At 35.4% G+C, this 20,610-nt stretch overlaps 1 protein-coding gene across 5 annotated transcripts in view; it reads left to right on the top strand.

Moving 5' to 3' along the window:
- RELCH (RAB11 binding and LisH domain, coiled-coil and HEAT repeat containing) overlaps window positions 1-18,452 on the top strand; it is a 108,088-nt gene extending 89,636 nt beyond the window's left edge. For 4 of the 5 annotated variants that reach the window (XM_025886462.2, XM_073898089.1, XM_025886456.2 and 1 more), the window contains 3 exons: window positions 3,484-3,572; window positions 6,704-6,774; window positions 11,744-13,456. In XM_025886462.2, the coding sequence (XP_025742247.1) occupies window positions 3,484-3,572; window positions 6,704-6,774; window positions 11,744-11,864 (281 nt within the window). In that variant the 3' untranslated portion in view covers window positions 11,865-13,456. Of the gene's footprint in view, window positions 1-3,483; window positions 3,573-6,703; window positions 6,775-11,743; window positions 13,457-18,098 lie in introns of those variants that run through there. The other variant, XM_073898090.1, reaches the window with a different exon arrangement.
- Window positions 18,453-20,610: the final 2,158 nt, after the last annotated feature.

The raw sequence follows: 20,610 nt of genomic DNA, 5'->3' as shown, positions 1-20,610 counted from the left end.
TACTATAGATTACCTATTCATGTGGATGATGTAAGCCATGTTTTTATAATACAGATTCTAAAGTGGCAGAGATACCATATTTTGGTAATTTTATATTTCAACTATCCATATATCTTCTATAAGTTTATTTCCACTAAAAGGAGAACTTACTATTATTCTTGATTTATCTTGTTGGCATTTTCTACTTAGGGTAGATAGAGGAAGCAAAAAGAGGAAGTGATATTCTGAATTGGCAAGGAAGGACTCTTTAGTAATGGAGAAGTAACAAGACCCTTTCAAGAAAGTAATAATGGCATGTCAGAGTTTGTATTCCAAAGCAAGAAAATATTGCTATGTTTATATCTTCCCTAGACTTCGTGAAAATAGATGTTTAGAAACTTAAGCCAAAAGTTATGTATAACCTTATATAGCAGAGTTTCTAAAAGAGTATGCCTCAAGGGAAACTGGAAAGTCAAAAGATCAAAAATTATAGCTGTATAAAACCGAATATTCCAAGTAGGCAAGTCAGTGGTTTCTAAGTGCGTAGAATCTGTATAGAAAGAGTATTATTGTGTGTTTAGGTATGCACACAATATAGAGTAAATATAATAAAGTCTTTACACCAATACAGTAAGGGGAAGAACATCTTAACAACAGACCCACTTCAAGTACTAAAAGTATTAGTTCTACATGAGTCATAACTTGTACTTGTGTCAACAGAGTGGTATGGCCACAATAAAATCACATTGTTCTGTGATCCAAATTGCATTCTGAGCTAATAGAACACAAGAGTATTCTTTTCAGCACTGATACCATATTTTAATAAGGACATGGAAAAACTGTAGTGTTTAACATTAAGTATAGTAATAAGTCAAAAAATCTGTTTTAAAAAAATTCGAAGGAATTTAGAAATGTTTAACCTGGAAAAGAGCTAGCTTGGGGATGAAAAAGTAATTCAAAAATTATTTTAAAGGTTGTTATATAGAAGAAAGTTTAAGCACACTGTGTAACTCAGGTGTAGAGCTAACACTAACAAGAAGGTTACAGAAAGTCTGATTTTATAAGAAAAACTTTCTGGGGGTGCCTGGGTGGCTCAGTTGGTTAGGCGCCCACCTCTTGATTTTGGCTCAGGTCATGATCTCAGGGTCATGGGATTGAACCTCCTGTCGGGCTCTGCGTTCAGCCGGAAGTCTGCTTCTCTCCTTCTCCCTCTCCCTCTGTCCCTCTGCACTTTCTCTCTCTAGAATAAATAGATAAATCTTTAAAAAAAAAATTAAAAAAAACTTTCTAATTTAGCTATTTAAAAATGGAGTGATCTGTCTTATGAAACTATGAATGTCCTGTCATTATTAGCAGTTAGAGGCTTTATGGCCATCATTCACAAATGAGGTAGAGGTGATTCCTAATATCAGAGGGAATAAAATGACCTCTAAGTTTCCAGCCCTTAAGAAAGATCCTGTGATTCCACAGGGAAAAGGTATAAACAAACAGTGAGTAGAAAGAGGAGGAGACTTAACTCTTTACTTCCAAATAAGGCCATCTTCAGCTTTTTTTTTTTTTAAGATTTTATTTATTTATTTGACAGAGAGAGACACAGCGAGAGAGGGAACACAAGCAGGGGGAGCGGGAGAGGGAGAAGCAGGCCTCCCACAAGCAGGGAGCCCGACATGGGGCTCGATCCCAGGACCCTAGGATCACGCCTGAACCGAAGGCAGACTCTCAATGACTGAGCCACCCAGGCGCCCCCCATCTTCAGCTTCTTAATCCATGCCCATATTTCTCTAGATCAAACTTTTTTTTTTTTTGAGAGAAAGAGAGTGCAAGCCAGGTAGGGGAGCGGTGCCGAGGGAGGATGAGAGAGAATCTTAAGGAGGTTCCACACCCAGTGGGGAGCCCATTGTGGAGCTTGGTTTCATAACCCTGAGATCATGACCTGAGCCGAAGTCAAGAGCCAGTGGCCTAATGAACTGAGTCACCCAGGCGCCCCAATCAGACTCTTAACTAATTGAAAGATCACTCACAGTTACATTTTGGTGGTACTTTCCCCGTATCTAGAAAACAAGACTATAGAGCCATTATGTTGCAGCCATCTCTATGACTGTAGGGATTAGTTCAACCAAATGATGTCTATATTTTTAGTACTTAATAAATATAAGCTACTCATTATAGGAGTCTTATTTATAAATAATATTTACTCATAATTGTATTTTTTGAGGTTTATTTAGATCATGAATGTATTTTTTTTAAGATTTTATTTATTTGAGAGAGAGTGAGCGAGCACAAGCTGGGAGACAGGGAGAAGGAGAAGCAAACTCCCCACTGAGCAGGGATCCCGATGCGGGGCTCGATCCCAGGACCCTGGGATCATGACCTGAGTTGAAGGCAGACACTTGACTGACTGAGCCACCTAGGGCGCCCTGGTCATAACTATTTTTAAGGCAAAAGTTATTTATTATACTAATTTTTTTTAATTAATGAAATTCATTATAATTTTGTCTTCAAAAAACTAACTCGTCTTTATAAGGGAACTCATTTACTGGCATTTTTTACTTTAATATGGTGTATATATAATACTAAATAAGAACTATTTTTAAATGGCTAACAACTATGATAAGGTAAGAATGTGCTGTGAATAAACAAAGGGAATTGTTTTCTTGAGAAATATACCTGCTTTCTTGATCCTTTTGAATGTCAGGATAATCAACTAAAACTCAAAAGTGACCAGGAAATATAACTAGTACTAAACTTATGTTATTATAGTAAAAGTTATCCTACCCAATTCAATTAAGACCAATAGTAGGGCAGTTTAATAGGACGGTTAAAGCAGAAAATCAAGAAAATGGTTTATATAACTTATTTTAACTTAAAATACATAATATTTTCTTTACCAATCTTTTGATGTAAGACTGAGGTCTTTCTTTTGTGTGAGTCTGCTTAGTAGACTTTTAATATCATCTTTCTTAACAAACCACATCCCTAATGTAATTGTGATTTTCAGTTTAAGTTTTCTTTAAAGAGGATCCAGAAACATTTCTGATACTGGGTATAGACCTTTTTTAGTTTTTTATCTTTTTCCTAATCTTTTATAGTTGCTTCACACAGACATAATTAAACAGCACCATTTTAAGCAGTTGGCCTTTACCAGTTCTTTTAAACCTTTCAACTTAGTTGTCATGGAAACATTAATTTTCTTACTTTTCTTACTCATTTAAGCATCCAACTAAATTACATGATTGAATTTTTATACTTACTGCATGTGTTTACATAACATGTAATTAAATTACGTAGTTTTACAATAATGAAGACCACTGACAGTAAGGGATTTGTGGGGATAAACAATTGACTCTCGGTAAGTGACTAACTCAGCAAATGAGAGTCATGCTTGAGGGAAGCCTGTTTGCTCTAAGTGATCTGCATGCCTTAAGGATCATTTTTATTACTCTGTTGTTCTATTGGACATACCATTTTGTTTTTTTTTAATTCCCTTAACTCCCTTGTCTCAAGTCATTTCAGAGGATTTAATGGTTAATCACTTTTTACCTGGTCTCAGATGTTTACGGACTGACATGGAACATCTTTCTCCAGAGCATGAGGTGAGCCACCACGATGATTAAGCCACTGTGATGATCTGCGCCACGTTCCTGTGTTTTACTGTCTCCTCTACAGACTTGAATTCTTTATGTGAGGCATAATTACAATATGTTGTGCTTAATTCTTTTGAATCTAGTGTAGGGTCATTTTATGGCTTTACTTATTGGTTAGGAGATCTTGAAAAATTCCTTTAACATCTTTGATCCTCTGTTTAACTTTGTGTAGTGGGGATTACATGCTTTCCTTCCGTGAATATAATTAGAATTTAATGAGCTAATGTACATGAATTGCTTTTTAATCTGTAAAATGCTATGCGATTTGATCTCTGACCATTAACTTTCTTAGAAGCAAAGTTTCCATTTTCTGTCTTCCATTTCCTTATAACTCTTTTATTCTATTTGTCTTCCTTATTTCCTCCAACCATTTATCATTTATTTCCTAGTCTGTATCTTTATCCTGTTTATCTACCCATTATCATGGTGGGTTTGATTTTTTTTTTTTTCTGTTTTTCCAGCTTTCTACAGAGGAAGCTTAGATTATTTACTTTGAAACTTTTCTTTTTGGATACATGAATTTAAGACTGCATATTCCTTTAGCCACATCCTGTACATTTGCTACATTGTATCTTCACTATCATTCAGTTCAAATTGGATTCTCATTTCTATTATTAGTTGATCCACGGGAAGCGCCTGGGTGGCTCAAATGTTTAAGCATCTGTCTTCGGCTCAGATCATGATCTCAGGGTCCTGGGATCGAGTTCCACATTGGCTCCTTGCTCGGCGGGGAGCCTGCTTCTCTCTCTTTCTCTTTCTCTCTCTGGCAAATAAAAAAATCTTTTAAAAAATTGATCCATGGGTTTTGTTTAATAAGGTAAATTAAGATTTAATTCTCCTACATTTTTATCAGTTTTTTGTGATCTGCTTCTGTTAGCTCTTGAAATATGTATTAAAGTTAGGAGTGGGAATTATCTTTCTCTTTGTGGTTTTTTTCAATCTTTGCTTCGTATGTTTTATAGGTGTCCTCTGTCAGGTTGAGGAGGTTCCCTTTTATTGTTAGCTGGTTGACTGTTTTTATCGTGAAAGAGTGTAGGATATTGTCAAATGTTTTTTCTGCCTTAGTTGAGAGGATCATGTGGTTATTTCTTTTAATGTCTTGATTCATTGTTTTACACTAATGGATTTTTGGACATTAAATCAACTTTTGCATTCTTACAATAAATCCCACTTAGTTATGGTGCATAATTCCTTTTATATGAAGCTGAATTTGGTTTGTGAGCTTTTTGTTGAGGATTTTTGCATCCAAGATGAAGGCTAAGCCTGCAGGATAGAAGAAACAAGATATTATAAGGTGTATTTCTCCACCTTCCATTAGGATAGGTTGGACTGAAAATAGGAGTGGTTAAAAGTTTCTCAAAGGATCAGACTCCCAGATTCCCTTTCCAACCTTGGTAGAACTTTGGAGCTTTACTTTTAAACATGTAGCTGAGAACAGGAATGAGTGCTATAAGAAGAGGGAAATTAATAGTGATTGGAAACCTTGTTACCTTTCCCCTTCTTGGATCCAAGAATGCAGTCAGAATTAGACCTACAGGGGAAAAAGATTGACAGAAAGTTTGGTTTGTGCCCGATTTACCTTAAAGTGAAGTTATTCATGCATGAAGAGATTTTAATCAGCAGTTTAGTGCCCCAGTCTTTAGGGGACATCCCAAGATCACCAACCATTTGAGAAAAACCTCTAACATCAAAGACGGAGATGAAAACATACATGCAAGAAAGAAGGTACTGGAGGATACAGAGACAATGCAGGGAACAGAAGAGAAAGTACAAAAAACTCCCACCAAACATAATAAAGCAAAAGCTAGCTAAACAAACAAAATATATAATCTGTGAGGTGAAAGAGTGGAAAACCAGAAAAGATTCAAAAAAGGATTAATCTAGATCTAACGTGCGTATGACAAAAGTCTCATTTAATAACCAACGTCCTTATATAATCTGCAAGGCAGTCTAAGATCTGGCTCTCTCCTCTTTCACATCTCAGACCTCATCTTCTACCCTCTCCCTTGCTCACTCTGCACTCACCACTCTGGCCTCCTTGCTTAGAATGTGATAGACATAACTTTCACCTAGATGGAGCCTTTGCTCAGACTCTTCCTGGTGTCTCTTCCTTGCTCCTTCATCTCCCTCAGGCTTTTCCTTAAATGTCATCTCCATGAAGCCTGCTTGGGACACCTCCATGTCAGTTGTAACATTCTTCACCTTGGCCTCCTAGTACCCTATATTTTACTTGATATTCTTTCCAAAGCCCTATCGCCTTCTAATATACTTTATAACTTACCTATTTTTTATATTTATTGTCAAGAACATAAGCTCTCCATAAGGAGGGAATGTTGTGTGTTTTGTTTGTGCATTCTTTGTATCTAAAAAAGTACCTGGCACATAGTAGGTGACAATAAATATTTGTTGTGTAGTGACCTCCATGCCCAAATATGGGTCAAGAATATTCAGGAAGACCAGTTTCTGGTGTGGTCGCCGGCAGTTGGAGGAGCAGCTTAGATCCCTCCACCCTTTCCATCACTCACTCAGTCTCCCTGAAAAAATGATGCTAACTTTTGGGTGACCATTGTGTTCCCAGTTACATTTTAGTAGCCACAGACCTATACCTGGTCCCTGCTCTAGACATTAAAATAGAGCATCTTGCTCTTTGCAACCTGGAGAAAGCAAAGGCGCATGGGACAAACAGCTTTTACTGGGAAAATACGTGTGATCATGGTATGTGCATATGTTAAATGTATAGATGTATACAAGTTTTACTTTTAACGTTAGAGGTAGGAAAAACTAAGGGAGAATTGAAGTCAGAGTTAGAAGGAAGATTAGTGAAAATCAAAATCAGTTATTAAGTTATATGATTGAGGTCTTTTAAAAACTATTTCTGCACGTAGTATAGCAATCTAATGTGAATCTCTTTGACAAAGTAACTGCCAAAACATTACATTTTTAATAAACATTAGTTTGTGGTAATATTAAAAATTAAATTAAATTAAAAGGTTTAGATTAAGTAGTAGCATTTCACTATTATAAACAAAGTCATTTCACTAAAAAGTATTTCACTAAAGTCATTTTTTTTTTTAAATCAGGTCATTTTAAGTTCCATGATAAAAGAATGTGAACAAAAAGTAGAGAACAAGACCGTCCAAGAGCCTCAAGGGTAAGACATTAATTCTCTTTTTAAGGCTTCATATTAACCTTAATTTCTCTATCTAAATTTTCTATAGATGGGTATGGTGTTTCATTTTGTGTTACTTTTTAGTCATTTATTTGTAAGGCAAGAAAATTATTCAAATCAGTTGTTATCAAATGCCAGTTTATAAACCATCTGTATCAGAATTATATGGGGAATTTAAAATTTAGATTTCTGTCCCATGCTCTGTGCCATCCTCTCAACAGTCTGATTCAGCCTAGGGATCTGTATGTTTAAAAGCTAAAGACGATGTGATAGATAGCTGGATTTGAAAATCACTGGTCAAAATAGTTTCTTAGAAATTTGTGACAGGAATTATAAGGTGTAACTTGATTCACTGCATAAAGGATTGTAAATTTGTGAAGGTTCTATTCACATGCTCCTAATCAAAGTAACTAGAATTCAAAGATTCATTGAAGTTAAAATATAATCACAAATGTGAAAGAGTAAAGGTGGGCACTCCGGAGAGGAAGTAACTTACAAATAGACCGTGTGTACTCTTACCTCTTGTTGATGTAACCTTCAGCAGTTAATCTTAAATAGACTGTTAGGCATAAAAAGCTCAAAGGTTTTTCCTTTATAAAGCTGACTACTAGGAATAAGTGTGTCATCCTATCAGGTTAGGTACCCAGAAACACACACTTACCTCCCCATGCCCCCAACCTCTTCCACATATGCAGCTTTTTACTTCGTACTTCATATGTCAGAGCCCTTTCTTGAGCCTCCTGGTATGGTAGGAACTCTCCTACCATTGTAGCCATGGAAAGTTAAAACAGTACAAATACTTTGATAGACTTCAATTCTGAACACATAAGCCATAAAATTAATGCAAAAGCAAACACTTGTTCATTTGTCATACATTTAAGTGTTAAGATTATTTGGTGCCTTATCAGTTGAAAATGTAAAAAGTTTGGGGACAAAATTAAGAAGAATTGAAATGCATTCTAAATGAAATTTCATTAAGTAGCATGTAGGAATTAAAAAAGAGAAAAATATCATAATAACTTCCTAAGATTACTTCAGTTATATGACCTTCCCTTAAAAAAAAAAGTTTATTTTTATAATCATATTTTCCCATGTTATACAGATCTTCTATATTATTTTTTTAACTTTTAGATAATTTCAAATAAGCACAAAATAATGTAGTGAATTCCCATGTACTCATCACTCAGCTTTAATAATTATCACCTCATAGTCAATTTTATTTCATCCATCCCCCTCCTATATTCTGGTATGTATCTCTAAAAGACAAATGCTGTTTTCTAAAACATAAATGTAACGTCATTAACACCAAAATAACAACTTATTAATATTATCAGTTATCTGGCCTGTGTTCAAATTTCTTATTGTTTTATATAAGTCATTAGTGATCTGTCTGTTTTTCTTCCTTACAGTCTGTTTCTTTGAATCAGGATCCATAGTTCATTCATTGCAATTAGTTGACATGTCTCTTCAGTCTCTTGTAATCAATAGGTTCCCCTTCTATCTCGTTTTTTTCTTCACGTACTTATTGAAGAAATTGAGTCTTTGTTCACAATATAGAGGTTCCCACAGTCTGAATTTGGTTGCTTGCATTTCCCTTTTGTGGTTTTAACATGTTCCTCTGTATTTCCTATAAATTTGGTGTTTGGGTCTAGATCTAGAGATCATCACATTCAGGGTGTGTTTCTTTTTTTGCAAGACTGCTTCATAGGAGGAGGTGTGTTTTCATTATGAGGGAGACAGTGTCTACTTCTCTCTTTTTTTGGTGGTATTAACATCTGTTATTGATCAATACCTAGCTCCACTAATTCGTTAGCTATTACTAAATACATTACTCTAATTCTATCATTCCCTCTTCATTTGTAAGCTAGAATACTTAAGGGAAGAAACCTTTATAGTAAAGGCAAGGTAAATGTTCAGTTCTTTCTCTTTACTTACCAGTTTTCTAAAATAATGAATTGATTCACCCTCCGATGGTGACTGGTTAGGGGATTTGTTTTGTTCAAGTATCATAAACTCATGTGTTTTCAAATATTTGATATAATTCAGTGCATTGCACTTACTATCTTTCGATGCCCAAATTATCCCATCTTTGGCCATTATAAGGCTTTTCAAGTTGACTTCCCAAGTCCTTTTGAAATTAATTTGCAAAATGGAATGGTATGGAGGGAGAGAGAAATATTCTAGGATATAAATCATTTTAAAGAAGATCAGTCAGGTATAAGAAGTTCTGCAGATTCCAAATCAACAAGAAATGGCAACTGGTTTGATATGAGTTGCAAAGGAAAGATCTGTGATTTCTTTGAAAACTTGCAGGAAGAAGACAATATTACCTTAGAAGGCAGCCCATTTCATATTTTAGCAATTTTTTACAAAGTACTCTTATCCTGAGTTAAAGTCTCCCTTCCTATTATGTTTCCTCTCTAAAATAAGTTTCATCATATGGCAGAGAGGTGGGTGAGTGTTACAAACCCCTTTGTAACTAAATGTAAACTTTCTCTTCAGAAAAAAATGCTGTAATGAAATCGTTCTTTGTTGGAAAGCTTTGTGTAAGATAGATACCTGGGTCCTTTATACCATACGGAAAGAATCAGAATAACTGGGATTAGGCCAAGGCATCTGTATTTTCAGTAAGTTCTCCAGGTGATTGTGATGTATACCAGTAGAGCTATATAAATATATACAGCTGTGCAGATATATGTTTATATCTAATTTTTTACAAGTAACATGTCTTCTGAATCTTCTCTTCTCCAGACTGAAAGTCCCAGATGCTTTAACATCTTTGTCACCCTCTGGTTAGAATATCATAAAACATGATAGTACTCAAGTATTATCTGACCCTATATCCTATTTTTCTCAGTGCAAACTGAAATCATACTTACCTTTCAGCTTACAGTATTTTTCTACAGAAAGAAAAACAGAACTGTAAACTTGGAACATTAAGGAAAGGCATTAGAGAAAATCTAGGACTTAAAGGATTTAAAGGGTGTTTAGACACGAGATAGAAAGGAAGAGATAAGTTAAAAATGTTTTGAACAAAAGCTCGGCAAGCTTGACTCAGGGAGGTCTAGAAATTGAGCAGTAATGGTTGGTTAAAACACACACACACACACACACACACTCACACACACACACACAAGAATTAGATTGCTATGTTTCTTGAATGCCAAGCACACTTTATCTTGTAGGTAGTAAGTGGCCATTGAAGAGTTTTGAGAAGGGATAGGATATGAAGAAGTGATTATTTCAGAAGTTAATCTGATTATGCAAGGAGACCAGATCTAAGACTGTTGGAATAATTCAGTTGGAAGATAATGTCATTGGAAATAAAAATAAATGATAGATGTTTCATAGGATAAAATCAGGATTTGATGATTGGTTTTATTATTATTTTTTTAAGGCTTATTTATTTAAGTAATCTCCAAGCCCATTGTGGGGCTCCAACTCATGACCCCAAGACCAAGCAAGAGTCTCACGTGCTCTTCTGACTGAGCCAGCCAGGCACTCCTGATGATTGGTTTAAATAGAAGAGAGGGAGCCATTATATTCACTGTTGGGAGGAGAGGAAAATAGTAAAACCACTAACTATAAGGGAATAAAAACAGTGGATCATTAGTAAAGTTAGGGGGTGAAAAACAGTTTGATGTTAGCTTATCTAACAAACAATAGTAATAGGACACTTTTCCCAAACCCCTTATGGAGATGATATTTGAAACTTCAAGAGAAAGTTTCAATAGTAAGTTTTGTAATTGAAGAACCAGGAGCCAAATGCTGAACCTTATGGAGGATTACTTTGTGGGAAAAGAAAAGGCAGCAGGGGTTAAGTAGTCAGAGACAAGGGAGAGTGGCCAGGTTGGCCCCTCTGGCAGAAGAGCTGTGGGAAGAATAGATTTTCAAGATGGGAGTCATGGTCTGGCATTTAACTTAGTGATTCACAGCGCACACCTTTAAGAAATATAGAAAACCAGAAGTTCTTGGTGGCAGCACGTACTTCATCCGTAGTTTCAGTGGACATCTGCTGAGCTCCTACACCTCGCCGTTCACTGCCCTTGACATGTTCAAACATATTCTCTCCTTTAGTCCTCAGATATTTTGCAATAGTAACTGCAATCTGTATTTTTCAGTTGAGGAAATTGAATCAGAGCATATTGGCTAAAGCCACAGGCCAGTAAACTGGGTTTATTGTTGGATCACTGAAAAATTGTACCTGATCAGTGTTCTGTTTGGTATTATGATAAATTAGCAATCTTCAGTAGTGATTTAGATTGTGTTTGCTCCCTATACAAAAGGTTGTTCAAAAGGAAAGAAGAAATGGATTTAAAATTGTCGATTGAAACTAATTCAGGTGGCAATTGAAGACTTTCTGCCCTGTCCTCCCAAAAGTAATGTCATAGGATTGTTATCAGCACAGTATATAAAACCTCACTGTGATTTAATTTACTCATTTGTGAAAATAGGGATAATATCTATCTTCCAGGGTTGCTATAAGAATTAAAGTGATGCTGATAATTAGAATAACTGCTAACTAATACTTACAGCATGCTATTACATGCCTGGCACTGCTAGTAAGCACTATATACACTTGTATAATTCTTAATAGACCTGTGAGGTAGGTAATAGACTTATCTCCATTTTACAGATGAGGATTACATTACAGATGAGATCAAATAACTTGCCCAGGGTCGCACAGCTGCCAAATGCCAGAGCCAAGATTCAGTCTCCCTGAAGACTTGCCTCTAACCTCTACACCATTCTGCATCCTTTAATAGAAAGGATGAACATGAAGCTCTTAACCTAGTATGGTCCATAAAAACTGCTGTCCGTAAATATTAGTTTCCCTTTTGTGATATCAGTTCAGAATGTATTTATTAACATTATTACTACTGAAGAAATGAAAAAATGGATATTTTAGTTTTTTAATTGCTTTACTTGAATTTTAAAATTTCTTTCCTAGCTCAATGTCAATTGCTGCAAGCTTAGTGAGTGAAGATACAAAGACCAAGTTTTTGAACAAAATGGGCCAGTTGACAACATCAGGTGCCATGTTGGCCAATGTGTTTCAGAGAAAGAAGTAAAAGCAGGAAGGAAGCCCCCAGTAAACACTAAGATGGACTCAAGCAGACTGGTTCCTTGTACTTGAAGTACTTGCCTTTTTTATCCTTGTTTTATGTTCTTGCATTATAATTTTATCCTAACCTCCAAAGATATTTGCACTGCTTTTGATTATTGCTGTATATCTGTTAATTTTGGAGTTACAACTGTGGTGATAGAAAATTGAGTTTATAGTCTGTACCTAGTCCCTCTTCTATGTTCTTGTCTTTCAGAATAATTTTTTTTATATATATATATATAGTGAAGAGGTTTTTTTTTTAATTTTTGGATGGGATATTAGCAAATATCTATCTGTATTATACACTAAGCTATTACGATGGTACTTAAAATAATGTAAATTTGAAGTCATTGTTATAAAGTAATAAAAGTGGAGATTACTTAAGTATTTAAATTATGAAAGAATAATGCAGACTTTTTATTGTTTCTTAACTGACTAGAAAGAGCCACCAGCATTACTCTGTGCCTTTTGGACTTCAGTTTGTGTGTCTGTAGGAATTGTGTGCATTCCATTCACACAGTATTTTATAATGCTGTGATGAATTTGAGTTACAAATCCTACAGTAAGTAGATTATAATGAAACTTTCCACATTTCAGAGCTCTCATGAATATTCTTTAAGTGCTATTCAAACCTCCCCAGCACTTACATGCATATAATGGACTTACCTGAAGAAAGACAGCACATAAACACAGGGAGTGGTAACCAAGGTGAATTTTGCAAACTGATGTGTAGTAGATTTAAATACTCAAAAATAAATGTAAATTAAAAGAGGTGATAATTGTGAAATTCCTTCCCAAATTTAAATACACAGGAAAATATGGTTTGAATTTGAAGTTTAACACTTATTTATGTAAAATATTTTATTTAAGATATTTTTTAATGATTTTAATTTCAGAGATTATCTTTTCATTCTGTGTGTTACAGAGAAGTACCGAAAAGTTAAGGACATTTGGGGGCTGCTTTTTTCCCTCTAAACTAAAAATGACATTAGCTAAATTATTATTGGTTAGTTAACACCTTGTCCCTTAAAGTCAGTGACTATTCTTGTGTTTGATATATATTACATAGAGTCTTAAGTCAGTGTACAGTTCCACTGGAATTTGACAATTGTCTATAAAGTAATGCAACTTGAGGTAGAAAAGAGTGGTACCGGACATAGAAGTGGATGATTGGTTTGAGGGGTTAATGTGAGGCCTTTTTGAAAAATGAATATTTTGATAAAGAGAATTCTTGTTTGAGCACAGTTGATGCACATAGGTGATTCTCATGTTTGTTGTATAAACTGGTTTAATACACTTGGAACATAGTTGGATTACATTCACTTCCTGGGAAAGCTAGCTTACCACACAGTCAAGCTTATAAAATAAGTTGCCATAAACAAAGCCATTTAAAAAGTTCATTCTGAAATTATTTCTTTTACCTATAGTGACATAATTGCTAAAATTAACGAGTCTTTCAGAAACTGTTGGATTCTAGGCATTCCTGAGAAATTGAAAGTGGCTACCTTTCATGTCAAAAATGTTGATCTATTATAAATAAAATGTTTTTGCATACTTGTTTTTGTTTTGTTTCTGGCTATGTGTATTTATTTTCATTTTGAAACACTATAGGGGTGCCTGGGTGGCTCAGTCATTAAGTGTCTGCCTTCAGCTCAGGTCATGATCCCAGGGTCCTGGGATCGAGCCCCGCATCGGGCTCCCTGCTCTGCGGGAAGCCTGCTTTCCCTCTCTCACTCCCCCTGCTTGTGTTCCCTCTCTCGCTGTGTCTCTCTCTGTCAAATAAATAAATAAAATCTTTAAAAAAAAAATACTATATATTCTCTATCCAAGCAAAAGGAAATGAGGAAGAATATATTCATTAAAATGTACTATGTTATTTAAGGAATATAATTTATATAAATTACCTATTTAGTTTACTTTTACTAAAAAGAGATGGTTGCTATGAAATGAATATATTTCAGAGACAGTTTAAAGAAACTGTTATGGCTCTCATTTGCTTTGAAATACAGTAAAAGGAGAATATTCGTTACCAGATGAATGAATATAAATATTTTTATTGTGATAATTTTTATCAATTTGTGAATCCATTTATCTAAATGCTAGTGATTTTTTTAAAAGGCAACAGCTAGTAAGATACACAGTATATTGGGGCGCCTGGGTGGCTCAGTTGGTTAAGCGACTGCCTTCGGCTCGGGTCATGATCCTGGAGTCCCGGGATCGAGTCCCACATCAGGCTTCCTGCTCAGCAGGGAGTCTGCTTCTCCCTCTGACCCTCTTCCCTCTCGTGCTTTCTATCTCTCATTCTCTCTCTCTCTGAAATAAATAAATAAAATCTTTAAAAAAAAAAAGATGCACAGTATATTTCAAGGGAGTCTCCCTTAGTATGCTGTTAATACCTTAATGTCAATAAGACTTCATGTTTATTTTCACAATGATTTTTAAGGCACACTATAGATTCTTTAAAGACAAGACAAACTAATCACTGAAACTGAGTGTGTTCTTCCAAAACAGGCCATAAAACTCCCATATTCACTCTTTTTAAACAAATAAAAAGAGTACAGGTTTAAGTATTTGACTTAACAAAAAACTAAGTTTGCAAAGTAATGAAAAGCTAATTTGAAATTATGCCTGTGTTTCTAAAGTAAGCCAGAAATTAAAATTTTCCAGAAACCCATAAATGCCATAGCTAGCAATTTTGCTGAATTACTGCCAAGAACGATGCTTGAATGGTAGCAGTATCTAACTTTATACATGGGTGTCCTTGACTTCATTTGTTTGCACCAGTCACCCCTTTTGAAAGAATACTTTGCTAAACATCAAACGGATTTACAACCTGAATGAAATTGTAAGTAATTTTTAATGGAGTCTCAATTCAAGTTGCTATCAAATTCCTTTTTGGGGACGCCTGGGTGGCTCAGTTAAGTGTCTGCCTTCGGCTCAGGTCATGGTCCCAGGGTCCTGGGATTGTTTTTCACAGAAGAAAAATACTGGTTCAAATAAATAGTCTCTGATAAAGTTTGGGGAGATGAAATGACTATGTATTGAATTGTCTTGTCATGACCCCGATTTTTAAGATAACCTATTTTATTTTATTTTATTTTTTTAAAGATTTTATTTATTTATTTGAGAGAAAGAGAGAATGAGAGATAGAAAGCACGAGAGGGAAGAGGGTCAGAGGGAGAAGCAGACTCCCTGCTGAGCAGGAAGCCCGATGTGGGACTCGATCCCGGGACTCCAGGATCATGACCTGAGCTGAAGGCAGTCGTTTAACCAACTGAGCCACCCAGGCGCCCTAAGATAACCTATTTTAGACCATTATTTGAACTTTAAGGACAAAACTTTCTCTAGACACCACCTTATTGATCTTTGAACTGTGAGAGCTAACTACAATGAACATTTTGTGCTAGTTACCAATTCCTTAACTATTTTTGTATAAAGAATGTATGTTTGAAAAGTTTTGTAATTAGCAATTCTAATTCCTAAAATTCTCCAGATTGGCTAGGTAACAAAATTCCCACTTTGTCTTGGATGTTAACTCTTTTATAAGCAAACTATGAAATAAATTTAGCTTTTCATATGAGTAGATATGTGTTTGAAACTTCTAATGTAACTTTACAGTGTGCTTGTTTTCATTACTATTTCATTTCAGTACGTTTAAAAAATAATATTAAAGGTATTTGCTAGTAATAAAAAATAATGTATCTGGCATATTTCTGCATCTTGGCAAAATGTATTTTAGGCTATTTTCACACTACAAATGGATGTTCTACATGCATTTTATCTGTGGAATTTGCACTCCAATCACAATCTTTGAGTGGCACATCAGTCTTTCATATTTTCCCTTCAGAACTAACTACAGGAAACTTTGCTTTGATTGCCTTCTTTATAGTTTACTTTGCATGTTTAAGAAAAATCTTAAAAAATTTCTATTCACTGTAAGACCACACCATTCATAAAGTACATGACAGTTAATGCGAACTTAACACGATATAAAAAGGTTTATTATGTTTTTTGATAGTATATAAATAATTCCTTCAGTTCGGTGTGGTGACAGGTGTAAATAATTTGCTTTCCTTAAGAGTCTTCAGTAATAGCTGGAAAATTCGGTCCAAAACATATCTATATAGAAAAGCATATTACTATTTTAATATCCTTTTATTACACTAAAGACTAATCCATTATATTTATTTCAGTTAGAACATTGGGTGAATAGATTTCTTGAGGGACTTTAATGTAGTAAAATTTGTTTTCTATAAACTGGCATTTTGTGTTATATGTAATAGATATTAAATTTTTTTGTCAGTGATGTAATTTAGGGTTATCATTTGTTGATAGTCTACTTTAAAAATTTTTTAGGGGCGCCTGGGTGGCTCAGATGGTTAAACATCTGCCTTCAGCTCAGGTCATGATCTACAGGTTCTGGAATCGAGCCCCATGTCGGACTCCCAGCTCAGCAGGGAGTCTGCTTCTCCCTCTCCCTCTGCTTCTCCCCCATGCTCATGCTCTCCCTTTGTCTCTCTCTCTCTCTCTCTCTCTCTCTCTCTCTCTCAAATGAATAAGTAAAATCTTAAAATAAAATAAAATGAAAACTTTTAAAACTATTCTTACTGGAAAAATAACCCCTTTTTTAATTGTTGGCATTTCCAACCTTAGATATTTTTAGGACATGCATTTTCATTGAAACTGAAAATGTTGTATCTTATGTAACATGTACATTGCTAAGTAAATCTAATGATTTCTCATTGACTTTACGGTTTTATGGATACTTTATCTTCATTTCTGAAAATTACTTGACAGTCCTTTAAATTTTTAGCTTCCTCTGCTCATAAATCTCCGTCATGTATTAAGTATTGAACCTGAGATGGATGCTTGTCATAATGTAAATCATTTCCTAATTTCTTTTTTATATGAATTTTATAAATACAATTCCCTTTCTAGCAAATTCCTTTTTGTCTTACCATCAAAAAGCATGGAAATAATAACATGCTCTCTATTCCTTACAGGATTTTATAAAAATTATGTAATAGTAAACCTGAAAGTGCTTTAGCACTTAGTATTATGAAAGTTCAAAGAGGAGGCGCCTGGGTGGCTCAGTTGGTTGGGCGACTGCCTTCGGCTTAGGTCATGATCCTGGAGTCCCTGGATCGAGTCCCTCATCGGGCTCCCTGCTCGGCGGGGAGCCTGCTTCTCCCTCTAACCCTCCCCCCTCTTATGTACTCTCCCTCTCTCATTCTCGCTCTCTCAAATAAATAAATCTTTTTAAAAAATTAAAATAAAAATAAAAGAAAGTTCAAAGAGAATTAAAATAAGCCCCTGAATAACTAAAGCATGGGTAACTGTGGATAACCTCCTTCCCCATACTTTTGTTTTCTAGTAAATATATAAGTTACCATGACATGCATCATTTACCTAAAACTGCAGTAGAAGGCAGAAACCACTTTTGATTATTACTTTTGCCTTAGTGAAGACTGGTAAGGTAATTTTACTTTTTGTTTACCAAAACTTGAATTTAAGTTTTTTTTTCAAAAGCCTAGTAAGTAAATTAGTCCAATAAGTTAATTTTCATTACATAAATAATTTAGATTTTGTAAAATATTTTATTTACCCTTTGCAACTTCACTCGTGTCTTTTAGTATATATTTGATTTTTATAGTAATTTACAGCTTTGTTTGATACTTAGTTTGAACCTCCTCATAACTAAACTTTTCATACTAATGGAAGAAGAACAAGAACTGCCATTTCTTGAAAATAATTGGTTCCTAGTGTTATCTAAGAGAGGGAAACTCTTCAGTTAACCATTGACCAATGATTTTAAAAGTTAGAATTCTGGTTTCTTGCAGACACTACAAAAGTATTCAGATCTTAGGAGGTAAATGCTATATACCAAATTTGGAGACCATTTTGTTTTATTTGTCATACTACTGAAACAGTGTTGTGGTGTAATCCTCAAGAAAATCATGGAGAGGCGACAGATTAGAGTTGGATAAATGTCCTGATTTTCAAAAATGAGAAGCCAATAGTTATGACAAAATGTGCATTACCATTCTAAATCTATATAAAGCCTCTTGGTTGGCCTTTTCTGACTACTCAATCCAAAGTAACTCCTCTAATTCCCTAAGATCTCCCTGGTTTTTCTTTTTCATAATTACTCTTATCAATACTCATTTTCTTGTTTTTTATTGTCTGTCTCTTTCACTAGACTCAGCTCCATGAGAGAGAATGTTGTCTATCCTTTTCAACCAATGTGTCTCCGGTATTTGAAGAATGCCTGGTGTATGATAAGTACTCAACATTAATTGAATGAATTAATGAATTGCAAGCTTGATACCAATTCCATGCAAGTTTGCCAATTACATTGAAAGGATGAGTCCCCCAAAACAGCATGAATTTACTGAGACTATATGCCAAACTAACCTAAAGTCCTTTTCATAGAGCTATTATATGTTGTTGATCAGGAGAATTGTATAGTCTTGTGCATCTTGACCTCAGCAAGGTATTTGACTTTGTTTCTCATAATGTCCTTATTTATATCCAAGGTACAATATATGGAATAAATAAAAATGCAAAAAAGTTGTGTCTTGTGTATATGGGCTAAAAAGCTCTACAGTGTTTACATCCATATCTGGCTCTTTGGGCAGCAGCTCTTACCCACAAACCTCACCAAGTCTTCCAAGTGATCTGTAAGTGTGGAGAAGCCATCCCTTTCTGAAGATTGTAAAGTCATTCACCATTCAACCTACATTTATGGAGGACCTATTTTGTGCTAAGCATGAATGAGACTGACAGAACAGAGCTTACAGCCAGTCAGGGAAACAAACAAGTTGAGAAAGTAGGGCTGAGGAAGACGTACTTTAGTTAGGGGGATTATCTTTATGGTTTGCTTTGGAAGACATCTCTGAGGTAGCATTTTACCTGAAAACCAGGAAGAATAGGCTTTAACCATGTGAAAACAAAAGAGAGAAAAAAGCAGTATGTGCATAAGCAATGAGATGAGAAATAGTGCTGTGTTCAAGGAACTGGGAAAAAAATGACCAGTATGGTTGAGACACTATCAAAAGATGAAATTGGAGATGGGTGTAGCCAGATCATATAGAGCTTTGTACACTATGATTAAAAGTTAGAAAGGGAAGCCTTTGAATAGTTAGAATAGTTATAGTACAATGGCTTAATCCAATTTATATTGGATATACTTGTGCTTTGTAAGAATGTTTTTGAAAAGGAGCTGAGTAGAGGCTGAAGGCAGAAGCTAATGAGTGCAGTGGTCCAAGCAAGAGATAATGGCAGCCTGGACAAAAATACAGGGAAAGGATCAGATCTGCGACATAGTTGGAAGTAGAATTCGCATGACAGATTGGGTGTGAAGAGTGAGGGAAAGGGATAAACCAAAGATGTCACTGAGATTTCTGACTGCAATACCTGGACAATAGTGAGAAAGTAAAGAACAAGTTTGCGAGGGTAATCTATATTTTTGTTTTAGGTGTGTTAAATTCAAGATGTCTGAGAGCTACCTATGGAAATGTTAAGTAAGGAGTTAGTTATCTGGATCTCAGGCTAGATTATGGAGTCATCACTATTTGGATAAAGCCATGGGACTAAATGAGATGGCCTGGAGAGAGAGGAACCATGGAGAAGTGGATCCAAATCTGAACCCTGGGACACTCCCCATACTTGAAAATCCAACAGAGCAAGAACAACTACTAACAGGATCAGGAGGAGTGTACAGTGAGATAGTAGGGAAACCAAGAGAGTGGTTTCATGGAAGCAAGGAGAAGAGCCTTCTAAGGAGGGTCAGTTGCTACTCATAGGTCAAGATGAGGATGGATCTGAAACCCACAGGAAGATTAAAGTCACTGATGACCTCAATAGTAGTTTCAGTGGCTTGATGGAAATGCAAACCTGATTGGAGTGGGTGAAAGAGAGACAGTGACTGGAGATGACAGCCCTTTCAAGACATTTTGCCATGAAGGAGAGCAGAAGTACTGGGAGCTAGAAAATAACAGGGGGTCACAGGAGGGTTTTGTTTATCTTGATTTGTAATGGGAGAAATTAGATCATGCTCATAAGCTAAGGAGAATAAGCCAGTAAAATGAAAGAAGGTGATGATGCAGCAGTGGTAACAAGCAAAAATTGTGCAAGTGAACTCCTTGAGAAGGCAAGAGGGGTTGAGATTCAGAGCACAAATGGAGGGAACTGGCCTCTTATAATAGGGGAGAAGGCAGAGAATAGATGCCTATGGAGGTGATTCAGTAGATTTAGTGGTGGGAAGATTAGGGGGTTTCCATTTAATTCCTTCTATTTTCTCAGTGAAGTATGAAACACAGAAATTAACTTGGCTGGCATATGGGAAGTGTTAAAGGTTTGAGGAGAAAGAAGGTAGAAATGGTTGTCTTTGAGAATGGCAGGATGAATTACTGAGGGAATTGCAGGATTGCTAAGCAATTTCGAAAGCCAGTTGGAGAACAGTAATTGTGAACTTAAAGAGAGCTAGTTCACTATATGTTAACTAACTGGAATTTGAATAAAAACTTTTAAAAAACAAATAAAGAGAGCTAGTTAACACAAGTGAATTTTTTCTCCAGCCAGGAGCAACTATTCAGGAGCCAGTGTAAAGTATCAGAGAAGTAGAAACAGGGCTGGGTTTTTCTAGATCCTTAAGGAAAAAGGACAAGTATTTTACAGCTACTTGTGAAGGATGATTATAGTGATGGACC

Source organism: Callorhinus ursinus, unplaced genomic scaffold (genome assembly GCF_003265705.2).
Source record: "Callorhinus ursinus isolate GAN/ISIS: 27379988/994484 unplaced genomic scaffold, GSC_fseal_2.0 scaffold11, whole genome shotgun sequence".
Lineage (NCBI taxonomy): Eukaryota > Metazoa > Chordata > Mammalia > Carnivora > Otariidae > Callorhinus > Callorhinus ursinus.
Note: the sequence above shows the minus strand (reverse complement) of the source record. Positions and strands in the feature narration are given on the sequence as shown.